The sequence below is a fragment of the Lygodium microphyllum genome, chromosome 14 (assembly GCF_053477565.2).
Source record: "Lygodium microphyllum isolate KBCC chromosome 14, Lygodium_microphyllum_v1.1.10, whole genome shotgun sequence".
NCBI lineage: Eukaryota > Viridiplantae > Streptophyta > Polypodiopsida > Schizaeales > Lygodiaceae > Lygodium > Lygodium microphyllum.
In genome coordinates this window covers 17,317,471-17,341,890 of record NC_141148.1, presented here as the reverse complement: position 1 = coordinate 17,341,890, position 24,420 = coordinate 17,317,471, and the positions used below count along the sequence as shown (strand labels likewise).

Sequence of the window (24,420 nt, the reverse complement as noted above, 5' to 3'; positions counted from 1 at the left end):
TTAGGAGTGTAATTTTTGTCAAACCATGAAGTCCAATGGTGCTTCTCACATTAAGGTCCATTTTCTTGGTAGTGTGAAGAAGTCCATCATGTGAATAAACAACTAGCCACCAAATAAGCAGCTAAAGTCATTCGAGAGAACCATGAAAGCAATAGGACTTCTGTTGCAAGAGTGTCATGGGCTGAAGTTGAAATGTTTGACTCGTATAGTGACATTCTCAATCAATTGAATGTTTCCCAATCTCAGACACCCCATGCTTCTAACTCTAGAGAGTTTCAAGTATGACTTGATGGAGAAAGTTATTCATCAAACCTCTCTATGAGAGTTTTCATGTGACACAATTGGAAGAAGCGTAGATGGTCTTAGCTAGGTTTTAAAAAAAACTATACAATGAAATTTGTGGATAATGATCACTAGGAACATGCATGGAATAAAATTGGGGAGTTTGGGGTTGGCTTTTCCCCATTGTCTTATCACTTAATAAGGCATGATGTTCTTAATAAGTGCCACTCAGAGGTAAATGAGTGGATTGAAAGGGTTGTTCTACACAACTTGGGTCTACTAGATGTACTATTGTATTAGATAGTTGTTCAACGACGAGGACCATTGATAAGCATCATGTTGCTTTCACTAAGGGGAGAGATATTCTTAAATGCAGTAGATAGCATAGAAAAAATTAAGTCAGGGGAGTACATTGGGGAGATTTTAGGTAAGACTATTGAAGAGATAAAGCATTGTCATGGGGTGTAAGTTGTTATGGATAATGCAAACAATTGTAAAAATGTAGCTAGACTTGTAGAAGAGTGATTTCTAAAGATTTCATGTAGTAGTTGCAACACTCACTCACTTAATTTAGTGTATTGAAAGAATGGTATCAAAAGGAAGATACAACTTGATTTGCTAGCATTATTGATGATTCTAGGAGAGTTGTCAAGTTCATTCTCAAGAGAAGTCGAGAACTTAACATTTCCCATGCTCAAATGTCATGCATGTTGAAGCTTCTTGCAGAGACACAGTTTTGTACCCATTTTTATACTTTGGTGCACTTACTTTGAAACAAGGGTGCTCTAATAGAGACATTCTTGTGCACGGATATGTATAATTGGGAGGCTAAGCAAAGTGTCCATGTGAGGAATAAGGCTATCAAGTTGCATTCTAATTTTTTGAATAAGGATAAGTAGTGGCGATTTGTGGTTGATGCATATCATGTAATGATGCTCGTCATGAATGCCATATGCACCATGGAGGAAGCAATGACTCCATCGCAAAGTCCTGAAAAAAATCATTTAAGGCATATCATAGAAAGGTGCTGTTAAAATATGTTTAGAGGAGATGGATTGTAGCCCATACATTGTTGCATAGTGTCACACATCTATTAGATCCCAAGTATTGGGCCCTAGACTTATTTGCAACAGTGAGGTAGTTGCAGACTTCTACGCTATGTTCAACACGTTCTATGCATTCAAATATCATGCAAAGAATCTGTTAAGGAGATCTCTAGATTTAGGCTATGAAATCACATCTAACTTGTACTATGAAAGAAATATTTATTGGCTCAACTTTCCATATTTGATATATTTTGAAAGCCACCTCTTTATAGAAAATCAAAAAGTTGTATTACTTGTCATTAAATGTTTGTACATCAAAGTGTTAATGTGTAGATTTCAATCAAAGAGGTTGTGGATAGCACTAGGAGTACTCTCTTGATCTCTCTCTTAAGAATGCATATGAGACACTCTAAATATCTTATACAAAGTTTCTATCCATAAAAAGGGCACTCCTTGTTAAGAATCATTTGCTGCACTAGGGAAGCAAGATGCACTTAATGCTTGTATGACAAAAAGTATGAGTTCGTTTCACTATCAAATGGCTTAAAGTAGCACATATACATATTGTTTGAGCTCCTGGGGACATCTAGATTTTGCTTGATGGCATGGAGATGGAGTACGATGCTCATGAAGCGATCGCATGGTAACACCCCTTGCGAAGTGCTCTCCACAACATGGCACTCTGCATGCTCAATAGTCCTTATGAGTGTCTTACTTTGCTCCTCAATGTGAGAAGAACTTGTGGCAGAAAGACTTGCTAAAACTTCCAATTCCTTTTGGGCTAGCTTGTCCTTCAAGACCTCCTCTCTTGCATATAAGTCTAATGTGGCATCTTATTGTGCCAATTGCAAATCATCTTGCGTGATTGTCACACTCTGTGCTATATGTCCTTAGTGCAATGGTAGACCTCCTTTGATGAGAAGTCCACCAAGGTTGGCCGATTTCACAAGGTGTATGTATAGCATCTCTACTAGGTTCAAGGGGGAGTCAGTATTATGAAGAGGTTGATCAAGCACCTCAAGATCTATACATTGAATATTGTCCCTCATGCCATCATGAAGGCATTTGCTCACTTTCCATCACTCTTTCTTTATGTTGGTGCTTGACTACGGCTACATTGTCTTGACCATTTCATCAAAGCATCACCTTGTTGACCTCCTTCCATAACATGTGAGCTTTCTTAGCCCATTGTAAGAGTTGCTGAGTTGTGCGTTGGGTCTCCACATGATAGTCAAACTCTTCAAGTGCTCATACGCGAGCCTATGCTCATTGTATGATCCTCTTCATTGCCATCATCCTCGTTTCTCACCCAGTGCTAATCTTTGACCTCAATCATATTGTCTTTTAAATAGGTAGAGATTTGGGGTCACACTTTAATAGATTGAGAGGAGGAAGTCTATTGATTATGAGCAACTACATCCACAATGCAATGAGACGGCATGTTAGCACAATGAGAGAGGAAATAAGTTACCATAATGAGAGAAAACTACAACAATAAACTCCACATTTTTATAAAATTACAAATTAGGAATTATGACTCTTTCATAATGATGGATAGAAAACAAGTTAGCACAATGACAACTTAACATAACAAATGAGATATAAAATGTTGAGAAATTAATTGAATGAATGACGAGTTTACACAATGAGATATAAATCATTAGAGATGCAAAATACAAACTCGACCTATTAATAGATTGTATTTGATAGAGTATAGATACAAAAATATGGCCCTCCATTCAAGGTATCCATAGGTTCAAGAGTCATAGAGACTCAAAACTATTTTACAAAGCACAAAGAGAGATGACACAAACAAGGCTATTCAGAGAGGGTGAGGACCAAGCACCCTACACACATAAAGTTTTAAGTAATTATGTAAATATTCAATCCCTAGAAGAAAGAGAACAAGAATACAAACAAAGGCAAATAGAGCTCTAGCTACACTTGGCAATTAGCTGCCATGACAAGGGGTAGGGGAACTTTCCAAACTCATATGCCATCTTCAAAGTATAGGAAGACTGAGAGCGAGAACATGTCAAACTTAAAGTTAAGAATATGAAAACTCAAGTGATCACGAGCTTTCCATTCACACCCTAAAAAATAAAGAAAGGAAAAACCCTACAAATAGAGTATGTGGACTTGATATAGCCCACAAGGCCCTCGTTAGGCCGAGGGGACGTTTTGTATAATGAAAGAAGAAAATTCAATTGCTTCTATATCTACCTCATAATCTTTGTGCATTTCAATAAATGTATATGTGTACGTATGTATGTATATATTCACAAAGAGAGAGAGAGAGAGAGAGAGAGAGAGAGAGAGAGAGAGAGAGTACAACATTTAGTCAAAATTCTCAAGATATCCCTTTGGTCGGGTTCCCCTTAAATTAAATTAAAAACCCCAAAATACCCTTGAATTGTCATGATTGTTTTGGTAGATCCCTCACAATTATACTAATCCTTCTCTTTTCCTTCTTGGGTTATATGCTCATTTTCCTCCAAACTCTTATGAGCATCACAAAAGCCCTTTTGTCAGTTAAGGGTTTCAAATATTGATAGTTTTATAAAAGACCTAGCTTTAGCTTGAGACATAAAAGCACATACAATGCAAATGTAAAATTGGGCATACAAAAATGTAAAATTTAGCATAGAATATGTAAATTTTCTTATATGAAAATTAAAAATTGATAATTATACACTAGATAATTGAGTTGGTCATGAAATTGAGTTGACACTAGGCTATGCATGTTCTTTTGTGAGCTATATCAATAGTATTAAGTACTACACAAATCTTAAAGTATAGTCTAGAAAGGTCCCCTAGTTATTGTAGGTGATAACAACAACGAGTATATCAAGAGGACCATGCCAAAATAATGGAACTAATTAGCTTATTGGTCTTAAATGTAAGTAACAATGCACACACACACTCCCTCTCTCTCTCTCTCTCTCTCTCTCTCTCTCTCTCTCTCTCTCTCTCCCCTTTAAAAAAGAACCCTTTCTATTCTAAGTTTAGATCAAGTTTCTTGAGCTAGGGTTGTTTTGTGGATAGATCATATTAGAGAACTGTATAAACAACATTACATGGAGTAAAAGCCATTCTTCTTGTTGTTTTCGTGTGAAGTCTCTTGCTCCTCTATGAATTTTGGTGTGGCTGCCTATGATTGACTTTCGGTTGCTTCGTTTATTCTACATATAGTTCTTCTACTACTAGGTTTGTGTCTTATTCTTTTTGTCAGGAATGATATTTGCTATTTGTACTTTCAAAATACCTTCATCATAGATCATCTTTTGTCTCTCTTGTGCTACTTGTAGAATTGTGTGAATGGACGTTAGCCTGGTTGGTTAAGTGCTTTTGAGATGAAAATACTAGTCCATTGCGCCCTTTTGTTTTATGTTGCCTTTCTTGATGACCATGTTTATTAACATATTTGAATCTATGTGGTATATTGCATTGAAAGGACTTACCTTGATTGAAGCTTGCACTATGGTTCTATATGCATGCATTAGGTAGGGCAAATACCTATCCTATTATTGATAACTTGGTTTCATTATCAAATAGGAGGCATGAGTATTGGATGATGACATCCTCTATCAAATTTTTTGCCATTTTTTCTATTATGATGTGGAAATTATTTTGGACTTGGTCCACTTGGTCATATATTCTATTAGAACCACAACAAATTTATTTTTGCTGTTGGTTTCTCAAAAGGGTCTAATAAAGTCCCATGCAACTAGTTGAAATGGTCTTTGTACTATAATTGAGTGGAGTAGTCCATTTAGCATGTGTTGGAGTTTTATGAGCTTAACATTATATTCAAGAGTTCAATTGCATTGTAGCTATATGTATTAATTTGGGCCAATAATAGCTTTTGCATATGAAATCTAAATCTTTTTTGATGCTTGCATGAACGAAAAGGGATGATCATGATGATAATCAATAAATGTTAGTTAATAACTTTTTGAGATGTAAAGTCAAGGATGTTATCTTCAACCATAAACTACATTTCATGTGGATGCAAATCTTCTGACTTGAGATTTCCAAGTATTTGAATGATAGTCGAATGTGTGCTAGTTTGGATTAAAATATCATCCAAACATCTGACTACCCTTTTCAATGAGAACTTGGAAGAGTTTATTTCCCATGCATTGAAATGTGCTAGGTAGCTTTGTCAATCCAAACAGCATGACCCTTAATTGGAACACTCTTATCGAGGTTTTAAATGGTTTCTTTGGCACATCCTTTAGCCTCAGGGTAAATTTGCTAGTAGCATGAAGTGAGATCCATGGATGTAAAATACTTTGATTATCCTAAGTTTGAAAGATCATCTAGGATTGGAAGAGGATATACATCTCCGATTGTCATTATTGTTCAATAGCCTATAGTTGACATAAAATCTATACTTGCCATTATCTTCCTTTGCCAAATGTGGTTTAGCTACCCATAGAATGGCTTCCGATAGACTTGGAGGGCCCAATGACCTTAGAGAACATGTCTTTTACAACTTCTTTGATTATTTCAACTTGCTTTGATGAGCATTGTCTCATGGGCATCTTGATAGGAGGTCACAGGTATGTAGGTATCTCATGGGTTATGGGAGCATTTATGTGACTAATTAAGTGTTTTCAATGGTGACAAATTAGAATATTGCCGAAGTAGATTACTTATGTCATTTTACTTTGTGACTAAGACTTCTTCAAGTTGAATTTGCTTAAAATGGTGTTTTAGCAAAATTGTGACAAATGGAATTGGAGATCTATTTGGTAGTTTAATGACTTCTTCCCAAAAATTAAGTGTTGCAGGATGTTGTCTTAACCACTTACACCCTAAAATTGATTATTACTCTTTATGGATCATATAATTGGGAATTCTATTATTGATGGACCATATCATTATGCTTGTGGATCTTCTAGTAAGATGGATGTATCACCATGTGGGTCTCTAAAATTTTCCCTTATGAGTCCTAAGGGCTTTTTCATTCACAACTAAAAACCTAAGGATGTTGGTGGTACATATAGTTGTATATAATAAATTTAGCTACTACCCTAACTTTAGGTCTCACCTATGTATATACTATTTGTATGCATTGTTGATACGATCAAAGTGTATGGTATGTTTCTCTTTCTCTCTTGCAAGCATATAAAACAAAAGAAGATAAAGTGTCAATACGAAAGAAAGCATCATGACCGACTTTCCCAAAACATGTTGTAATACCATGCCTAGCCTTAAAAGGAAGAAGAGACAAACATTGTAGGAGCCAATTGAGTGAATGAGACACATAGATAGCATAAATACAGTTGAGATTTAGGGTTAATATAATGGCTATTTATAGAAAACTATATAGCACTAAGAAATGGAACAATATATCAATGCAATAAAAGGACAATTAAATAATAATAATAAAACTTAAGCTCCAAGATGTGAATCATTAAAATGACTACCATTGATGCTTTTTTAAAATGCATGAATAATCAATGCAAATAAAAATGCGACAACCTAGCACATAGACTATTAAATGAGACTAATCAAACTTAGGCCCAACCAAAAGTAGCATTGCAATAAGCATTGTTGGTGCTTTAAAGGATGCATTAAAATTGAAAAAAGTATACAAATTAATATCAATATATCCAATGAGAATGTCAATAGTTCTTTATATGTCTGATCAAATAATATGAACCGAAAGTAGACACAAGCTCAATTGTACATGAGACAACCAAAAGTACTCTTAACAAATAACTAATGTCAATGAAATATTTGAGTAGTATACTTGTTGCGAAAGTAGAACAACGAATACAAGTTCAAAATGCCATGACGGGCTTTACACATAGATAAGACTACCAATTTAAGAATTCTAACCCTGTAGACTAGATGGTTATGAGGTGATACATCAAAGGTATTTTAGCTTCGAGTGGCAAGTAATCAAAAGCAACTACCAATAAGTTATGGGGTGGACTTGAGCCATGGAATTCAAAAAATATTACTTAGATTACCATATGTCACATATGTGAAGAGTGGTTGGTGTTAAAATTATGTAAGCTACTCAAATAAAGTGCTATTGTGGCTCCTCTCATGAGGCACTCATAGTGTGTCCTTGAGGCTCTCATCCATGTGACTCTCAAGTCTCATCCCTTTGGTAGCTACAAATATCTTCGTAGTGGATACAATTCTATTTATCTTGCATTAAGACATTGTGTGTCCAACTCACTATTCATTAGCTCTTAGTTAGTGCTTGTTAGCTCTAGCTCATTGTGAGTGTTCTTGGTGGATCTCTTTGAAGTAACTCTTGTGTAATATTCATCATTAGTGAGTCAATTTTCTTTTGTTCTCGTTGCTATAAAAATTGGATTTTCAAATACCATAAATATGGATAAGTACAACACTTGGCACTACTATTTATAACTATTGAAAAAGTTGATAGTTTTTAGCAAATTACAATGATCTTAATACAAATGCATCATGTATATATTGAATCATGAAAATTTTAAACTAATGAAATATCATCAATGTAATATTAATTAGAAGCATTAAAATAGCTTATTAATTTGGGTGAAAATGGTCTCAAATATGGCCATGAAATTTTACACTTTCTAGCTTATTTTTACTCATATATATTTTTGTTCCAACTAATATCTTGTATCGATCACCATTTCCTAAGTCAATTTCTTCTAAATCTTGTTTGTTGATGAGATAAAATAAACTTTTTATAGAGGATCCAAGTAGCCAGAAAGTGGCTTGTCTTTTTACAAATTATTGTCAACATCTCAAGTTGTGCACAAGGATTTGCTCCTTTCAATTTTTAGGCACAATGTTTGAATGCTTGAGACATGGAGTTTCCACTAAAGAGAAGGCTATCTATGCTCCTCTAAAGACTTTAGCTAGACCCCGATTCAGGGGTCCAGGTAGTGCTAAACTCTCACTAGCTAAAACTGTTGATACCGACGAGTTCCCTTAAAGGGATGCCATACCCCAAGATTGGGCGTCGGCTCGAAGGTGGTGTCCCATCTCACCCAAGCAAACACTGCCTCCCAACAGCATTTGCTTGCTTGGGCAAGGCGGTTCCATCATTGGTACAAGTACAAGCTTGCACACAAGTTCGCAAAGGGAGGATATCGTCATTTCCCTACGTGTGGTGGGTAGGAATCACGCATACAATGCTCACAAGTACCTCATGCTTACAAATCGTACATTATGTTGTGCAACTTGAGATTCCATCATTTGATGATAGTGGGGAGGAGGTAAACAGATATATGGATAAGGGAGAAGACACTTTGAGAAAAACTAGGTTGTTCAATTGCTTTGATTACTTGCCAATTCCTCTTTGTAGATTAATGCCCTATGCCAAGGTTAGAGGTTTGAGGGATGATGTTAGTAATTTGAAAATGGCTCCTTGGAGAGAGGGTATGTTGTAAAGTAGGTTGCCTTTATTGTCCTTATATGGAATCGTTCTAGTGAGCAGAGACTAGTTAATGAGGAAATTGTAATGGCTTAACTTATCATACATATCCTATAAAAACTATAGCAAAACAAATCCATAACTTGAATATAGAGGAATACATATTTCTTGAATTCGAAAACAACAAAAAAATAGCAACAATTTTTTAGTGAATTGACACAAGATTTCAGGCCATAACATCTACCAAAATAATCAAGGGTGGCAAAGAAGGCAATTTGAAGGACCAACCCAAGAAGCAAAGTCACATGTTTTGGAATGTTGGATGGACATATGGAAAGATTGGAAGATTTATAAATGAGGAAAGCTTTGTAATTGGTTTCACTTCCTTGTGAGAATCCACCACTAATGCTTGGGAGGTGATTCATGAATCATTGTGTGGCTCTTATGATGCCACATATGATCAAAGACTATTGGATGGTCTTCTTGAAGCTTTGAGTAGCTCTAACTTGCACTATCTTGGACATTGGTGAGCTACTACTTCTAGGGAGTATTTTCGTCATCCCATGCTTCATACCTACTGTTCATTATGTTAACTTGTGTGTTCTCTATTAGCACAATACATATAGTTACATTTCTTTTAGCACTCCAATACTAGTGGTTGGGAGTGACTTGGGATCGAACTTTGCTTCTTTAACATTGCAAGGATTTTTGGATGGCACATATTTACAATATTAAAAAAAACATCTTGTATCAATGTTTTAAAATAATAATAATCTAAAGGAGATTTAATAGAGATGAGAGATAATGTTAAATGCATATACTCGATTTCTTATTAAATAAAAATATTTTTCTAAGACAAAACAATATAACATGAAGAAAAATTTCTAAAGGCTTCATCAAGTGTTTTAAGACAATATCAAAATTAGTTAAAAGAAAAATTTTCCTTTTTTTGCACAAGAAAAGATGTATTGTACAAAATGGTTATCATTGTGCATAAGTATTGGGGATAAAGGTGCATGTGCCTACGCCACATTGTATTTACTTCACACACCGTTGATGATTGCACCCCTATACATTGCAGGTGGCAGCAGGTGCCCACCACTGCCACTTTATTCTTTCACTGACTATTGAATAAGGGAAGGTCGATGTGTCTCTCTCTTACTCCATCTACTATAGCTCTTGCTTTGCTCTTGCTTCTACTCAGGCTCTACCTTTCAATTGGTATTAAAGCTTGGATGCAAGGAGCTTCACTAATCATTTGCTTCAACCCATGAAGAAGCTTCACCTCAAGGTTTCATGGCAACCATTGTTTCTTCCTCCCAAGGTATGCATTGAGTATTCCCTTCTCTCGACTTTAGGAGGAGCTTTTCAAAGATTAGCTGAGTCTTATTGAGTAGTTTTTGAGCTAAAAAGTATCCATTCTATCCATTTTTGAGTGGATACAGAGCATGCTATAAAATTCATGGATAGTTATAGTAGCTTAATATCACTTTCATATTTTGACCATAACTTTTGTATACGAAATGCTAGAAATGAAGAGTGCAACGAGAGCTATAGATTTGAGTACTCAAAGAGTTGATTCTATGCAATTTTGAGTTCTATATTTTATATAAAATAGAACAGTTTTGGTTTGGATAGTAAGTAGTTGATTGGTTTATGCTCTTCTCATGATTATGGGGAATATTTGCAATACCCAAATTATGCATTGTTGCTCAAAAAAGGCTTTTGGATTGACCAAAACTTGGTTAGCTTAGTCATTGAAGTGTTTATTGCTACAATAACAGTTTGGGCAACAAGCATACAATGGTTAGCTTCATGCTTTGAATGTATTTTATGCCTACATGGTATTTCGGGTATACTACATGTCTACGGTGATGTCTAGCATTGATGTATGAGCCTAGATATGATTATAACATGCTTTGACACTTGGATTTGAGCTACATTTGATGTACTTGGACTCTGGTCAATTGCTTTGAGGCTTTGTGCTAACTTATTTATGGATATTGATGATTTATTGAACACTTATGCTCTCTAATGTATTTGTAATGTGCTTGGGCTTTTCGAATGCTTTGATGTATATATCTTGAGCTTTGCTTGCTCACTTTGCATTCTAGATTTACTTCTAGTGGGAGACACTTGCACTTACTTGCTAGAGCTTGGTTTTTTGAGATAGTGGGACTCTTGGTTCATGTATATGCTCTCTTGCATGCTATTGGATGTAGTTACCTTTGCTTATGGGCTAAGTTGATTTTGTATGCTTTGGACATTGACACTTCTCTGTTAGTACTTTGTCAGCTATGTATATGCTTATGGGATGTATGGTTTATTGACACCCTTGAGTTTATGATAGACTTTAGTACTAGTGATCTATACTTAGCCATCATTGCTAGTTGCATGCTTTATATCCACGTTGCTACTCTAATATCCTTAGTAGTGGAAGCTTTTCTTCTCGACTATTTGCCCATAGTTGGATTGACATATACTACTATCTTTTTTTTTCACTGTTGTAAATATAGTTTTCAGCATTGTCTTAGAGAGTAGATATTGTGCTTTACCAGCCTATTGCTTGTAGTTGGTGAACATCACTCTACTTTGGTATTCCCTCTTGTTTTGACCTTGGTTTGGCCGAGTTTTGGGATTGATTTACAATCATTTAAAACAACCCATTCTCTTAGATTTTGCATTGGTCTACTATCATTCTGACTAGTTCTTCAAATGATAGGGCCATTTTCAATATTGAAAAGCTTGATGGCACTAATTTTACCTATTGAAAGACGTAGGTGTCACAAGTATTGGTTCAAAAGAAGTAGGTTAAGTCGTTGAAAACCAAGAGTGTAAAGCCTAAGGCATGGAAAAGGATAATTGGGATGAGTTGGATGAGCTATGTAAAGCCATCCTTATACTATCATTGTCTAAACATGCATTTGAATGAATTTCATTCGATTTTCAACCAATTGACTTCGTAAGGCATCGAGTTCAAGGATAAGCTACCTCCCTTGTTCTTCCTTATGACACTTCTAGAGTCATGGGACACTTTTCGTATTGCCATCATGTGTATACTAATATGCCTAAGGATGGCTTGAAAGTCTAGGATATTGAGGGTGCCTTACTCACAGAGGAGATAAATAGAAAAAATATAGATACAACATATACTTCTCATGCATTAACTATTAGGGGCAGAGAAGATGGTAATAGCAGTAATGTCTACCATGGTAAAGAATCATAGAGATCTTAGTCTCGCGGATAGTCTTGTAGTAAATCTCATGGTCATAAGGCCTCTCTAACATGTCATTATTGTGGAAAGCGGGATCAAATTCGACCACAATGTCATAAGATGCACGATGATAAGCACAAAGAGTAAGGCAAGGGTAAAGTGTAGAAAAAATCTAATGATCACAACATTTTTCCTAGTAAGTCCAACATAAAGATTGAAGAGATAAATGCTTGAGGAAGTTACTCTATGTATATTCTCTACATCATATGGATTAAATGCCTATTTATAAATATTCTTACTTTGAACCCACACGATACACACATATATTCATGAGTAACTTACCCAAGGGTAAATGTAGTGCAACCTAAGTTGGATGATAAGTATATCTTAACACCTTTCTCTCTCGATGCTTCTCACTTAGCCCTCATGCTTCATCTACATATTCTCAATATTGGCTACTTGATTTGAGGACTTCTTTTTATGTTACCCCACATAGTGATTGGTTTAGGTTCTATCGCAATATGACAGGATTTATGAGACTAAAAAATGACTTGGTCTTGGGGATGTGTAGCTACAGTTTCCTTTGGGCGGCTCTTTTACTCTACATAATTTATGTCGTGTATTGGCTTTGACCAAAAGCCTTCTATCTACTAGATAGTTGGATTATGTATGCTATTATGTATCTTTTGGTGATTCCGTATGGAAGATTATCCATGGGAATATTGTTTTTTCTGGAATTGCTAAGGCTAGTAGCCTCTATCCTTTATTTGTACCTCGATCCCTTAACCATGTTTTAACTATCATTGGCATGCCATATGTATGTTTATGGCATCGTTGCCTTGGACACATGTCCTTAAAGGGAATGAAAATGCTTACTCATTTGCAATATCTTCCACCTCTTGATAATAAATATTTTGATTCTTATGACCATTATCTTTATGACAAGCAAACATGCATTTCTCATGAGAAATCTGGCATTATGTGCATGAGTGAGCCTTTACCTCCTATGCACTTTGACGTATGTGGTCCCATGCCTTGTTAGTCATTGGGTAGCGTAAAGTACTTTGTTACGTTCATTGATTATTATTCGCATAAGGTTCGTACATATTCTATTAAGCAGAAATTGGATGTCTTACCTACCTTTCAACATTGGCTTGCTCTTATTGAGAACCAGTCTAGTTATAGACTGAAATACCTAAGGCTTGACAATGGAGTTAAATGTCTCTAAATCATTCGAGTAGTTTTGTGATGAGGTGTATTAATTGTTAGTTGATTGCAACATATACTCCACCCAGAATGGTATTGCAGAGGGCATGAACATAATTATTCAAGAAAGAGTTTGTAGTATGCTTAGTTGGGTAAGCTTATCATAGTATTTTTGGACTGAGCTAGTTAATACTACAATACATTTGATCAACAGATCCCCATGCATTGCTATTGGTTGTCAAGTTACAAAGAAGGTATGGTTTAGAAAACCTCCCTCATATGTGCATCTTAGAATCTTCGAATGTGAGGCTTTTTGTCATGTACTCAAGGAGGACAGATGCAATAGTAAGCTAGATCTTAAGTAAGTGAAATGAAACTTTCTTGGTTATGGGCATGTAGGTGAGGACTATTGCCTATGGGATCTGTAGGCTCAGGAGGTTATCCACAGCCATTATGTTTTCCATGAGAGAAAGATGCATAAGCAACCTAAGCAAGTAGTTGAGGTACATAGGGTGACCTTTTAGGAGGAGCCTCCTATTATCGTACATTCAGTTAAATATCTTGCAGCTAATGTTTCAGTGGCCCATGATTATGATGTTGAACAAGATGTACATGTCCCATGGAAAATCTACTAGAGATTGACATAATTTTGATCGATTTGCACTCTCCATGAACTATGTTATGGTGATAAATTCTAGTTAGCCACTTACTTATGAGGAGAACATGCGTAGAGGTAATAGTCACTCTTAGGAGAGGGCCATGTAGTTAAGATTAATTCACTACATAAAAACCATACATGGGATTTGATTCCTTTGCCCAATGTAAAACATGTATTACCATGCAAGTGGGTGTATAAATTCAAGTGTACCTCTGGATGTCCCAAGCCAATATACGAGGCCAGATTGATCGCTAAGTATTTTAACTAGGAGCATGGTATTGATTTTAATGAAGTCTTTTTCCCTCTAGTCAAAATAACTATCCTACGATCGATTTTGGCCTTGGTTGCGTGGTTAGATCTGAATCTTTATCAAATGGATATGAAAACAACTTTTATATATGGAGATTTGCATGAAGATATCTATATTCATCAACCTAAGGGTTTTATGTAAAAGAATAGGAAACACATTGTGTGCAAGTTGAGAAAGATCCTTTATGGCGCTAAAGTAAGCACTTAGGGAATGGTATCATAAATGTTATACTTTCATGCATTCACAAGGATATACTTGTAGTGATATGGATCCATGTTTATACATGAAGACCAATAATGGTAGTTTTATTATCTTAGTACTTTATGTCAATATGTTGATTGCTCGAAGAGCTCATGAAAAGTTGGATGCTTTGAGAACTCAACTCAAAACAAGCATTGAGATGAAGGACATGGAGTAGGTCTCACATATTCTTAATATACATATCACGGGTGATCACTCAAAGGGATTTCTTTACCTATCACAACAAGCAGATATACAAAAGGTGCTTGAGTGATTTCATAACCAAAATGTTCAAGTTACTTGGATATCCTTTACCTTTCCATGGTAAGGCCAATCAAGTCAATTATTCCATGAGTAGAAGGCCGAGATGGTCATAACATTTGTAGTGGGAGTTATACATGCTATATGGCTACACTTGGTCGACAACCTTAAGACACCATAAAGGGTATCATGTGATACTCAAAAGACATGGCAAATATGTGAATATGCTGTGGTGGCTAGGATACTACAATCGTGGGTTACAATGACTTCAACTATGAAGGGAAATGCAGATAGTAGAAAGTCTACCCTTAGAGGACAAGTATGTTGAGCTTGTCAATATCTTTTGACAAGGATCATATAAATCCACTCAATAAAAGTCTCTTAGCGAAACATTTTACATTCCTTAAAAATATGATGAACATAAAATGAGTAACATCTTTTTTTCATCATATTATACTTTATATACATTTATATTTTGTTAATTTTTTTCTTTTTCTCTCCTCACTCGAGGCACATTTGTTTTTAAGTAAAAGGTTGTTAAGGATAAAGGCACATATGTCTACGCTACCTTATATTTATTTCATATATACACCATGATTGCACACACATACAATATAAATAGTGGGTGTTCATCACTATCACTTTATTTTTTATTATTTTAGTACCTATTGAATAAGAAAGGCCGATAATGCATTGTGACTATTGAAATTTCCACATATGATGTGGTATAGACACTTATATGATGGTGTAGACACTTATGTGAAAGCTATCACACCCATTAAGGATAATAGTTTATGTATGATGAAGCTTCAACCCACACTATGGGCACCTTTGAGCAGTTTTCGAAAGTGCTAGGTGAGACCGTAATGTCATTAAGAATCCTTCATCAAAACCATAAATCGGTGGGGCTTGACCTATTACACCTTTGACCGTCTTAGGGAAAAACTTGTTCTATGTAGGAACCCCTTTAAAACAAATGAACATAATAAAAAAGCATATATTGGTTGGCAATGGAGAAGACAAGTCACACTTAAAACATATAAATAAAAATCATTAAAGTATTAAAAAAACATTCATTCTCGAATCATGCAATAAGTAGTTATATAATGAAAAGCAAATAAAAGTTGGGCAACCTCAAATGAGAGAACACCATCATGGAAATATATGAAAAGAGTTACTAAATACATGATGCAAAGTTAATGTAGTGCTTAGGCTTTCTAAACTCCTCTATGATGGTCCAAAGTTGCTTGCTTCTTTCCTTCATGATTTTCTATCTTGACATCTACTTGAATCTTTTTCTTCCAAAATTGGCCTTAGTTTGATCTCTAGCTTGGATCTCTCTAAACGTCCTTGACAATCTTCATCACTTAGTGCTTATTGTGTTACTCCATGCCACCCGTCAACGAGGCCCTCTAACTGTGCATGAAATGAAATCTTCTTTTTTATGCAACTTTATTAACTACCACAAAGATAAGTGGATGTCATACCTTGCTTATCTACTTGCTCCTATCTTGATTTCCTTTCGTAAGTCCTCTTTTACTTTGGTCATTACTTCTTTGACTTCATCTTCAATCCTCTTGTTAGTTGTGGTAATCTTTGTTACTAACTTTCCCTCTAGCTCTGCCAACCACGTTCTTTGCTTCCAATTAGCAAATTGACTGATGTAAGTATTCCTTGTTTTAAATAAGATTCATTATTTAGATCAATGATGGTATCTCTCTCCGAATATTATTGTCCAAGCTCTAAAAACAAAAGACACTTGTAAGTAAAAGTATATTGTATCTACTACTTTAACAAGTTACAACCATATTTAAGAAAAAAATGCTCCTACCTATAGATTTGCTCCAAAAGCACTATCAATGCCACTTGATGATTTAACACCATAGATGATAAGCACACCTTCAAGTTAGCTCGAGATAAAACCTCAATGCTATGGCCATAGGAACCACCAATGCAAAATACTAAATTTTGCATATTCTACAAAACATTCAATCCAAAGCAAACAAAATAAATAGATATGATGATATAATTTAGTAACTAAACAATGTGAAAAGACTAGCCAAAGAAACCAATTGAATTCAGCATATAATTTCTTGGTTACAAAAGAAAAAATTTTAAAGCTATGTTATAAAACCAAACATTAGGAAAAAACAAAGAAATAATACAAGCAAAAAGTAAACAAGATCTGAACTAAATCAATTACTAATTCAACAAGTCTCAAATTGAGCCATTTCACTCAAGTTAACTAGAGCTCATTTTTAGAAAGGCACCACCTCGTCATTGCACTGTTGTAACAGTATATGCCCTAAAGGGAAACACTAACAAACTAATACGTGACTAAGGCTTTTGAGATGAATAGTTGCTACCATGGTTTTAAAATTTAAGGACCTAATTCATGCAGATTGAAACAAAGTCAGTTTCTCTAAGATACCAAATAGATGTAGCTTCCTAGATCTCCTCAACAGTCTTCATTAAAAACGCCTATTTGGTTTACCTCTCATTCTTGTGCTAGACTCTAGTCATGATCTAACCTTATAAAATTTATACTTCACAATTTCTTGGCTCGGTAGTCTCGAGTCTTAAGGGCATCCTTCATGCTACAACACCCTTGTATCGCATTTACTTCATTATTTCATTCATTCATATGAGTTTCTCTTTTTTTTTCTTCTCAATGTTTGCCATACACACAATGTTTCTCCTTGCAAACCCTACTATATCTTTGGTTGCTCAATCATTTAATGACATGGTATCAGAGCTAGAGGTGCTCAGTGAGCTGCAAAAATCATGTGCATTAGTGAAGGCAAAGATAGGTTGCAAGTTCGGCATCCATATCTAATTTCCTTACCATTTTCACTACATCACTAAGAGACATCCTTCTTGTCCCTCTCACCCTCCCTTTTATAGGTTGGCACTATAGTATCATGGCATCCCCCCCACCAGATTGCCAGTCTCCTGGGTGCTCCTATTATACCACCGACGATTGTCCACATCGACCTCTACTCCTTATCCCACCGGAATATCGTCTTCCCCTAGGCACTCCTTGAGCTACCTTTGCTTTTTGGGCCCCAAAGATTGTTCTACATCAACTCTCAACTTACTATGCTCCAGGCAATAAGCCACATCCAATGCGCATTGTAGTGACAGAAAGCGCGAAGATCGAGACATGCAATGCTTGCTAGCAGCACAAAGAGTGAGAGAGAGTGTAGAGTAGTCAGGAGAGTGAACATGATTTTTGGGTACAATGACGACTGTACCACTTTAGGTTTTTAGATATACATACATATGAAAGTACAAATGCTAAGGGTGTGTTCACACTCGAGCACATTTAAAAGGCATGAGGGCCTTTATTCCCAACAATCTCCCACCTAAAGGCAATGTGCCTTAAGAGGAGAAAAGAATCATCTAAGTTTAGGTATGTACAAAGCTGAAATACATATATCTATTCAACTCCCATCATCTTTCGGCAATGAGCAAACCGCTCTACTAGAAGACCCTTCGTGAGAAGGTCTGCAGGATTATCATATGTATGCACTTTGACAAGCTAAATGCTCTTGCTGTCAAGTACAACTCTAATGAAGTGGTACTTCAACTGTATGTGCTTCGTCTTCGCATGAAAGACGGGATTCTGTGCTAACATGATAGCAGTCTGACTATCACAATGGAGAACATGTGACTCTGTAATGCCAAGCTCTCCCACTAGATGTGAAAGCCATAAATCCTTCTTGCATGCCTCAATGGGAGCCACATACTCTGCCTCTATAGTAAACATTGCAACATACTTTTGTAGCTTGGAGATCCAAGAGACTACTTCTCCTGTGAAGGTAAACACATACCCAAACGTGGACTTTCTGCAATCTGCATGACCAACATAGTCTACATCTGTAAAGCCAATGATAGATGCCTTTTGCTTTCTAAAGCAGATGCACAACTCCTTTGTGCCTTTGAGGTATCTCATAATACCTTTCACTGCTTCCCAATGCTTTTTATCAAGGTTTGCCATGTATCTGCTAACCACTCCCACTGCAAAGGCAATGTCAAGATGTGTAGCAATCATAGCATACATCAAACTGCCAACTGATGAAGCATATGGTATCTTGGCCATTTCAGCCTTCTCATCATCAATTGTAGGGCTATCCTTTACACTGAGTTTCACATATGGAGGCAATGGAACCCCAATTGTTTCCCCCCCCCCCCTCCATATTAAAACACTGCAAAATTTTGGAGATATACTCCTGCTGAGATAGATAGAGTAATCCTTTTGACCTATCTCGGAGTATTCACATGCCAAGAATGTGATTTGCATCACCAAGATCCTTCATGTCAAAGTTGCCATGAAGACTTTGCTTTAGTGAATCCAAGGCATGAGTATCCCTGTCGGCAATCAACATGTCACCAACATACAAAACCAAGATAATCAGGTTGCCATCTGCTGCCTTCTTGGTGTACAAGTAGTGATCCACATGAATTCTATGGAAAACTTGAGATTGCATAAATGTATCAAACTTATGATATCATTCTCTTGGTGCTTGTTTCAGCCCATACAAACTCCTTTTGAGTTTACATACCATCTTCTCTTTCCCTTTTTCCACAAACCCTTCAGGTTGTTGCATATATATATCTTCATGCAAATCACCATGTAAGAATGTAGCCTTTACATCCATCTATATGAGCTCCATATCTTTTGCTGCAACCAAGCCCAATATGGTTCTCAATGTAGTCATCTTGACTACAGGAGAGAAGATCTCATCAAAGTCAATTCCATGTTCCTGCTTGTACCTCTTCGCAACCAATCTTGCTTTGTACTTTGGTGAGAAACCAAATGTGACCTTCATCTTGTAAACCCATTTGCATGGAAGTGTTTTTTGCCCTTTAGGCAACTGCACCAGATCCCAAGTGCCATTTTTCTCAAGAGAGCCCATCTCTGACAACATGGCTTTATACCATTTCTTGTTGTCCTGTCTATCCATTACTTCCTTGAAACAAGACGGTTCACCCTAGTCTGTCAACATGACACAATCAGCCACATTGTTTGCACCAACAATGAATCTATTAGGTTGTCTGGTAGCCCTAGATGATCTCCTAACCCAATGATTATTGTTTACTGGTTGTTAAGCATTTGCAGCTTGCTGTCCTAGCATTTCAGCCTATAAATCAACATTAACAACTTGTTGTCCTAACTGCTCCTGCACATGTAGTGGCTCATTATCATGGGCAATAGCTAGCTGATCATTTTCAGCATTATTTTCTGCATTTACAAGTTCATTTACAACAGGTATTTGTTGATGTACAACACGCACATTTTGTTGTCCAATTACAACCCTACGGACCTCCTCAGTCCTTTCAAGATATTTATGCATGCGATCTTCTTGGAAGATAACATCATTGCTGTGTACTACTTTCCTTTTCTCGGGATCCCATAATCTATACTTCATTTCACCCTCGTCACCATATCCTAGAAAAATGCATTTACAGGACTTGGCTCAAGTTTGCTGCGGTTTTCTTTACAAATGTGCACAAAAGCCTCGCATCCAAACACTTTCACATGAGCATATGAAGGTGGCTTGCCCATCCAAGTATGCATGTCATCATCTATATCTGCAAGTAAAGCATATACACCAAAGTGTGAAGAGACAAAGAGTACGTCATTCCCACTGTCACTATCATGAGTGACTATATTCACCTCTTCAATTTTGACTCTGCTCTTCTTAAGCTAACTCTCTTTCTTTTCTTCCTTGCTATCATCTATCTTTTTGCCCTTTCCTTTCTCTTTCTTCCATTTGTAGCAATCACGTTTAAAGTGACCCTTCTTGCCACAATGATAGCATTCAACATCTTTGCCGCGTGATTTACTGTGTCCCTTGCTATCAGATTTGCCTTTTTGCTGTGATCTACCCCTAGTATGCAAAGCACTGGAACACTTATTGGATGCATTGTTCTGTCGATTCATTTCTTATATTCAGCCAATACACTGCTTACAACACTCTTCTATGCATACAATTCTTCCAATCGAGTCAAAATAGCATATGCAAAATCCAAACCTTCAATGTTAAACAGCAAGGTATCAGAAATTGATAGCTCAATGGTTGAGTGTGCAAGCTCATTTAACTCATCCCAATCTTTCTGTTCCATGTCTACGGGCTTTGCCCCTTTGGTCTTAATCGGCTTTGCCTGCTTCTTCTGCAACAGGATATTGTAGCATTTTTTTTGCCAGACTACAAAGTTATGTGCTCCTTCAAGCTTCTTAATGTGCATGAGATTACTGCTGTCACTGCTGCTAGCCATGATTTTCAGTCCAAATGTGACAAAAAATTTCAGTAAATGCAGGCCCAAACTGTCACAGAAGTGACAAGGTACAAACAAGTACCAACCAGCAATAAATGACCACATAGAAGCAGAAATTTCAGATCTATAAGTAAATTTTCAGAAGCACCAAACCATGTGCTACAATATTCCACAACTGATTACAGTTGTTCCAAGGGCAAATACATCATATTAAATGAGAAGTCCCAAATTTTAGTTGCAATTTCTGTTGTACATGTACCCAAGGACATAAAATTTAACACGCACGATTCAAAAACCCCAAAATTTTTGTGCTCAAAGCATCAACCATACATCTGTATTTTCTCTATCATGCATAGAACATGCCAATTTTGCCAAAATAGAGCAATTTCAGTAAAACCCCCAAATTTCACTGATCGATCTATCCCTCCCGATTGCATTAATGCGTGTTTCTAAAAGCATAAAACGGGCAAAATTAGCAAAATTGCACAATTTTGCAAAAGCCCCAAATTTGTCGAGTCCAAATGTACACCAATGTCAACAAATTTGACTCAGCTAAGCAAAATTTCAATGATATGAGAGAACCCCCAAAATTTTTTGAGCCAATGTGCATAATTTCTACAATTTCCTGGTCAGATTGTCCTATTTTGGATCACTGTTCCTGAATTCAAAAAAACCCCCCAAAAATTTCAGCCAAAATGGTGGTGTGTGCTTGTGCGCGCGAACACCCGATAGAGAAAGGATAGAAAATTTGCAGATTAAAAAAAACTTTTCAAATTGTTGACCCCGTCTGCCCAGTCAGTTGCCCTGCCCCGTTGCCCATTAGCCACCTGGCCTGTCGCGCACGTTTACCTGGCCCATCGGGCCTACTGGTCAGCCCCGTCGACCTGACCTGTCATGCTGCACATGACACGCTCTATTGAATTGGCCTATTGCGCTGCACACAAACTTGTATTAGTCGTCTTCTCCTTGACTCTATCTTCTGCACACTGGGACTGTACTGTCTCACTTGTCCACTACTACCTATCCCATGACCTGGCACACTATCGCCTGCTGTCACCTGCCTACCAGGTCAAAAAATGACCTGTCACCTGTGCAGATTTAGGGTTTCTGGATTGTCGACTGACAGCGCAACACACACGTGCTTGAAATCAATGGCGACCTGATGATTTCACATGAACGAAACATTAGAGATGTCTCGCACAGACTCCGAGGAGCGCAAACACCTTAGCAGAAGCTCTAATACCAGTTAGTAGTGACAGAAAGTGCAAAGATGGAGACACGCAGTGCTTGCTAGTAGCAGAGAGAGTGTAGAGTCGTCAAAAGAGTGAACACGATTTTTGGATACAATGACGAGTATACCACTTTAGGTTTTTAGATAGATATATATATATATATGAAAGTACAAGTGCTAAGGGTGTGTTCACACCCAAGCACATTTAAAAGGCATGAGGGCCTTCATTCCCAACACGTACTAAGTTCTCAAGAACAGCCAGAGGCTTTCAAACCTCTTGAGACGATGAGTCCTCAAGGCAATAAGCCGCATCCATTGTGCACTAAGTCCTCATGAGCAATCGGAGGCTTTCAAACCTTCTGAGGCGATAAGTCATCCTGGAGACCACCACACTACGCGGCAGTTTTCCTTGTCCATTTTCGGGTCTAGTGGCTCCCACGGCCCACATCTCCTCCACAATCTCACTCCATTGAGAGCCTGTGAGTGATCCCCAACCTTGGCTCATCTTGAGCCTCCTTCTGCTTCACCCTCTTCTCCTTAGGTTCAGGAAGACACCTCTAGGTGCTCTCCAACTTCTGCTCCTTCCAAGCCCAAGATACCTTCTTCGGAATGACTAGCGGTACTTTCTTCGTCATTAGATATACCTCGGCGTCCATGATCCATGAGTTGGAGTTCATATCTCTCTCAGCGGGGGCTCCAGACAGGGATCTTTTTCCTTTGCCCTCAAAGGGGGCATCTCCTTTTTCTTCGGCTTCAGAGGGGGATCCTACTCCTCTAGTTTCAGAGAGGGATACTACTACTCTCGAAGTTTCTTACCCACCATCATTTACTTTCAAGGAGTGGCTTTCTTTTGAACAATCCTTTTCTCTACTCCTACCCAATCTTTAAAGGATCTATCTTCGATTGGGGCCCTTGGATTTTCAGCCGCAACTTTGTGACTAGGCCTTCATATTCCTTCCAGGATGGTGTAACAGAGCTAGTGGCTTCTCACCCGAGATTGTGTTTGAAGTTCTACTACTCGTTTGGTCTCTTGACTATCTTCCAAGTCTCCTTTCAGGTGGCATTCTTGAATTAAAGGGTGGATCTTCTTCTCTTCACCTAACTCCTCTCTTATGCTCCTTTTTGGGCTTGAAGAGGGGGTGTTGAGAAACCACATCATTCCATACGGTTTTCCTTCATTCCTGTTTTTGGCTTCAATTTTCAGCCCCAAAAAGTCTTTCTAGGGCATTCCAAGAGAGTTAGAGCGCCACTCGAGAGACTTCAATGGGTGAGACTCGAGATAGATCGTGCCTACATTTGTACGGTACATCCCCCATTTTCAACATCTCTCACCACCCTCACTTCTTTTGAGACTTTCGTCTCTCCTCTCCTTCCATCAACTTCTTGAAGCACCCTGTCTACTCTATATTAGGTTTGCGTTTGGAGCACACCTCATCCTAACGTCAGTTTCTCCACCCTAGTGACAACACATCTCAGTCCGGCATCAACATCCCCACCTTGGTAACAGCTTTCTCCTCTTCCAGGCATCATCTCCACCTTGCATTTGACTATCTAGGTGGGTTTTCTTCATCAAACGTCTTTATCCACTAGCATGTGTCATCATCAGAGCTAGCTGGATCTTGCATTTTACATTCCGGCTGGCGACTTCATCACTCATCACACTTCCCAACTGGTGTCATCATCAGTCGAGATAGTTAACATCTACATTTTCAATTTCTCGCTCTTTGGTCTTCTCAACGTCACTCTAGTAGATGGAGTCAATCTTCAAGCTTGCGTTTGCAAACTCATAGGCTCCCCATCCTCCAACACGAGTCTCCTTGCTCCAGGTATCATCAATCATCATCCTTGCGTTGGGGATTCAGAGGCTCCTCACTCTCTGATGGCAATCTCCCTGCTCCAGGCAACACCTCATCATCCTTGCATTTGCAAACTCAAGGCTTCTTCAGGAATCTCGAGTCTCGAGGGCATCCTTCATGCTACAACACCCTTATATCAAATCCACTTTATTATTTTTTTCATTCATCCAAGTTTCTCTTCTCGGTGTTTGCCGTACATACCGTCTTTTTCCTTGCAAACCCTAGTGTCTTTCTAGTTGCTTAGTCATTTCTTGACACGTGAAGTACTGGAGCCATCAATAGAAATAGGATGTGCATGCTATGGGATACCTCTTGCAAACGTCCCATTGGCTACGTGTGAATTCCCCTCGTATGCATACCCTACACTTTTGTCTCAAATGGGGAGCCTCTGCGGGACTTTGCTTTGATTATGGACAATTAGGTCACTTAAAACTTTATGGCAGAATG

General features: G+C 37.5%; 1 protein-coding gene across 5 annotated transcripts in view; it reads right to left on the bottom strand.

Annotated features, from left to right (window-relative positions):
- Positions 1–1,663: 1,663 nt before the first annotated feature.
- LOC148025369 (methyltransferase) overlaps positions 1,664–24,420 on the bottom strand; it is a 97,583-nt gene continuing 74,826 nt past the window's right edge. The window contains exons 6-8 of one of the 5 annotated variants that reach the window (XM_087692431.1): positions 16,436–16,581; positions 16,092–16,238; positions 1,667–2,741 (exon numbers count right to left, since the gene is read on the bottom strand). In XM_087692431.1, the coding sequence (XP_087548557.1) occupies positions 16,097–16,238; positions 16,436–16,581 (288 nt within the window). In that variant the 3' untranslated portion in view covers positions 1,667–2,741; positions 16,092–16,096. Of the gene's footprint in view, positions 2,742–15,688; positions 16,347–16,435; positions 16,582–24,420 lie in introns of those variants that run through there. The other 4 variants (XR_015693061.1, XM_087692432.1, XM_087692433.1 and 1 more) reach the window with 4 other exon arrangements.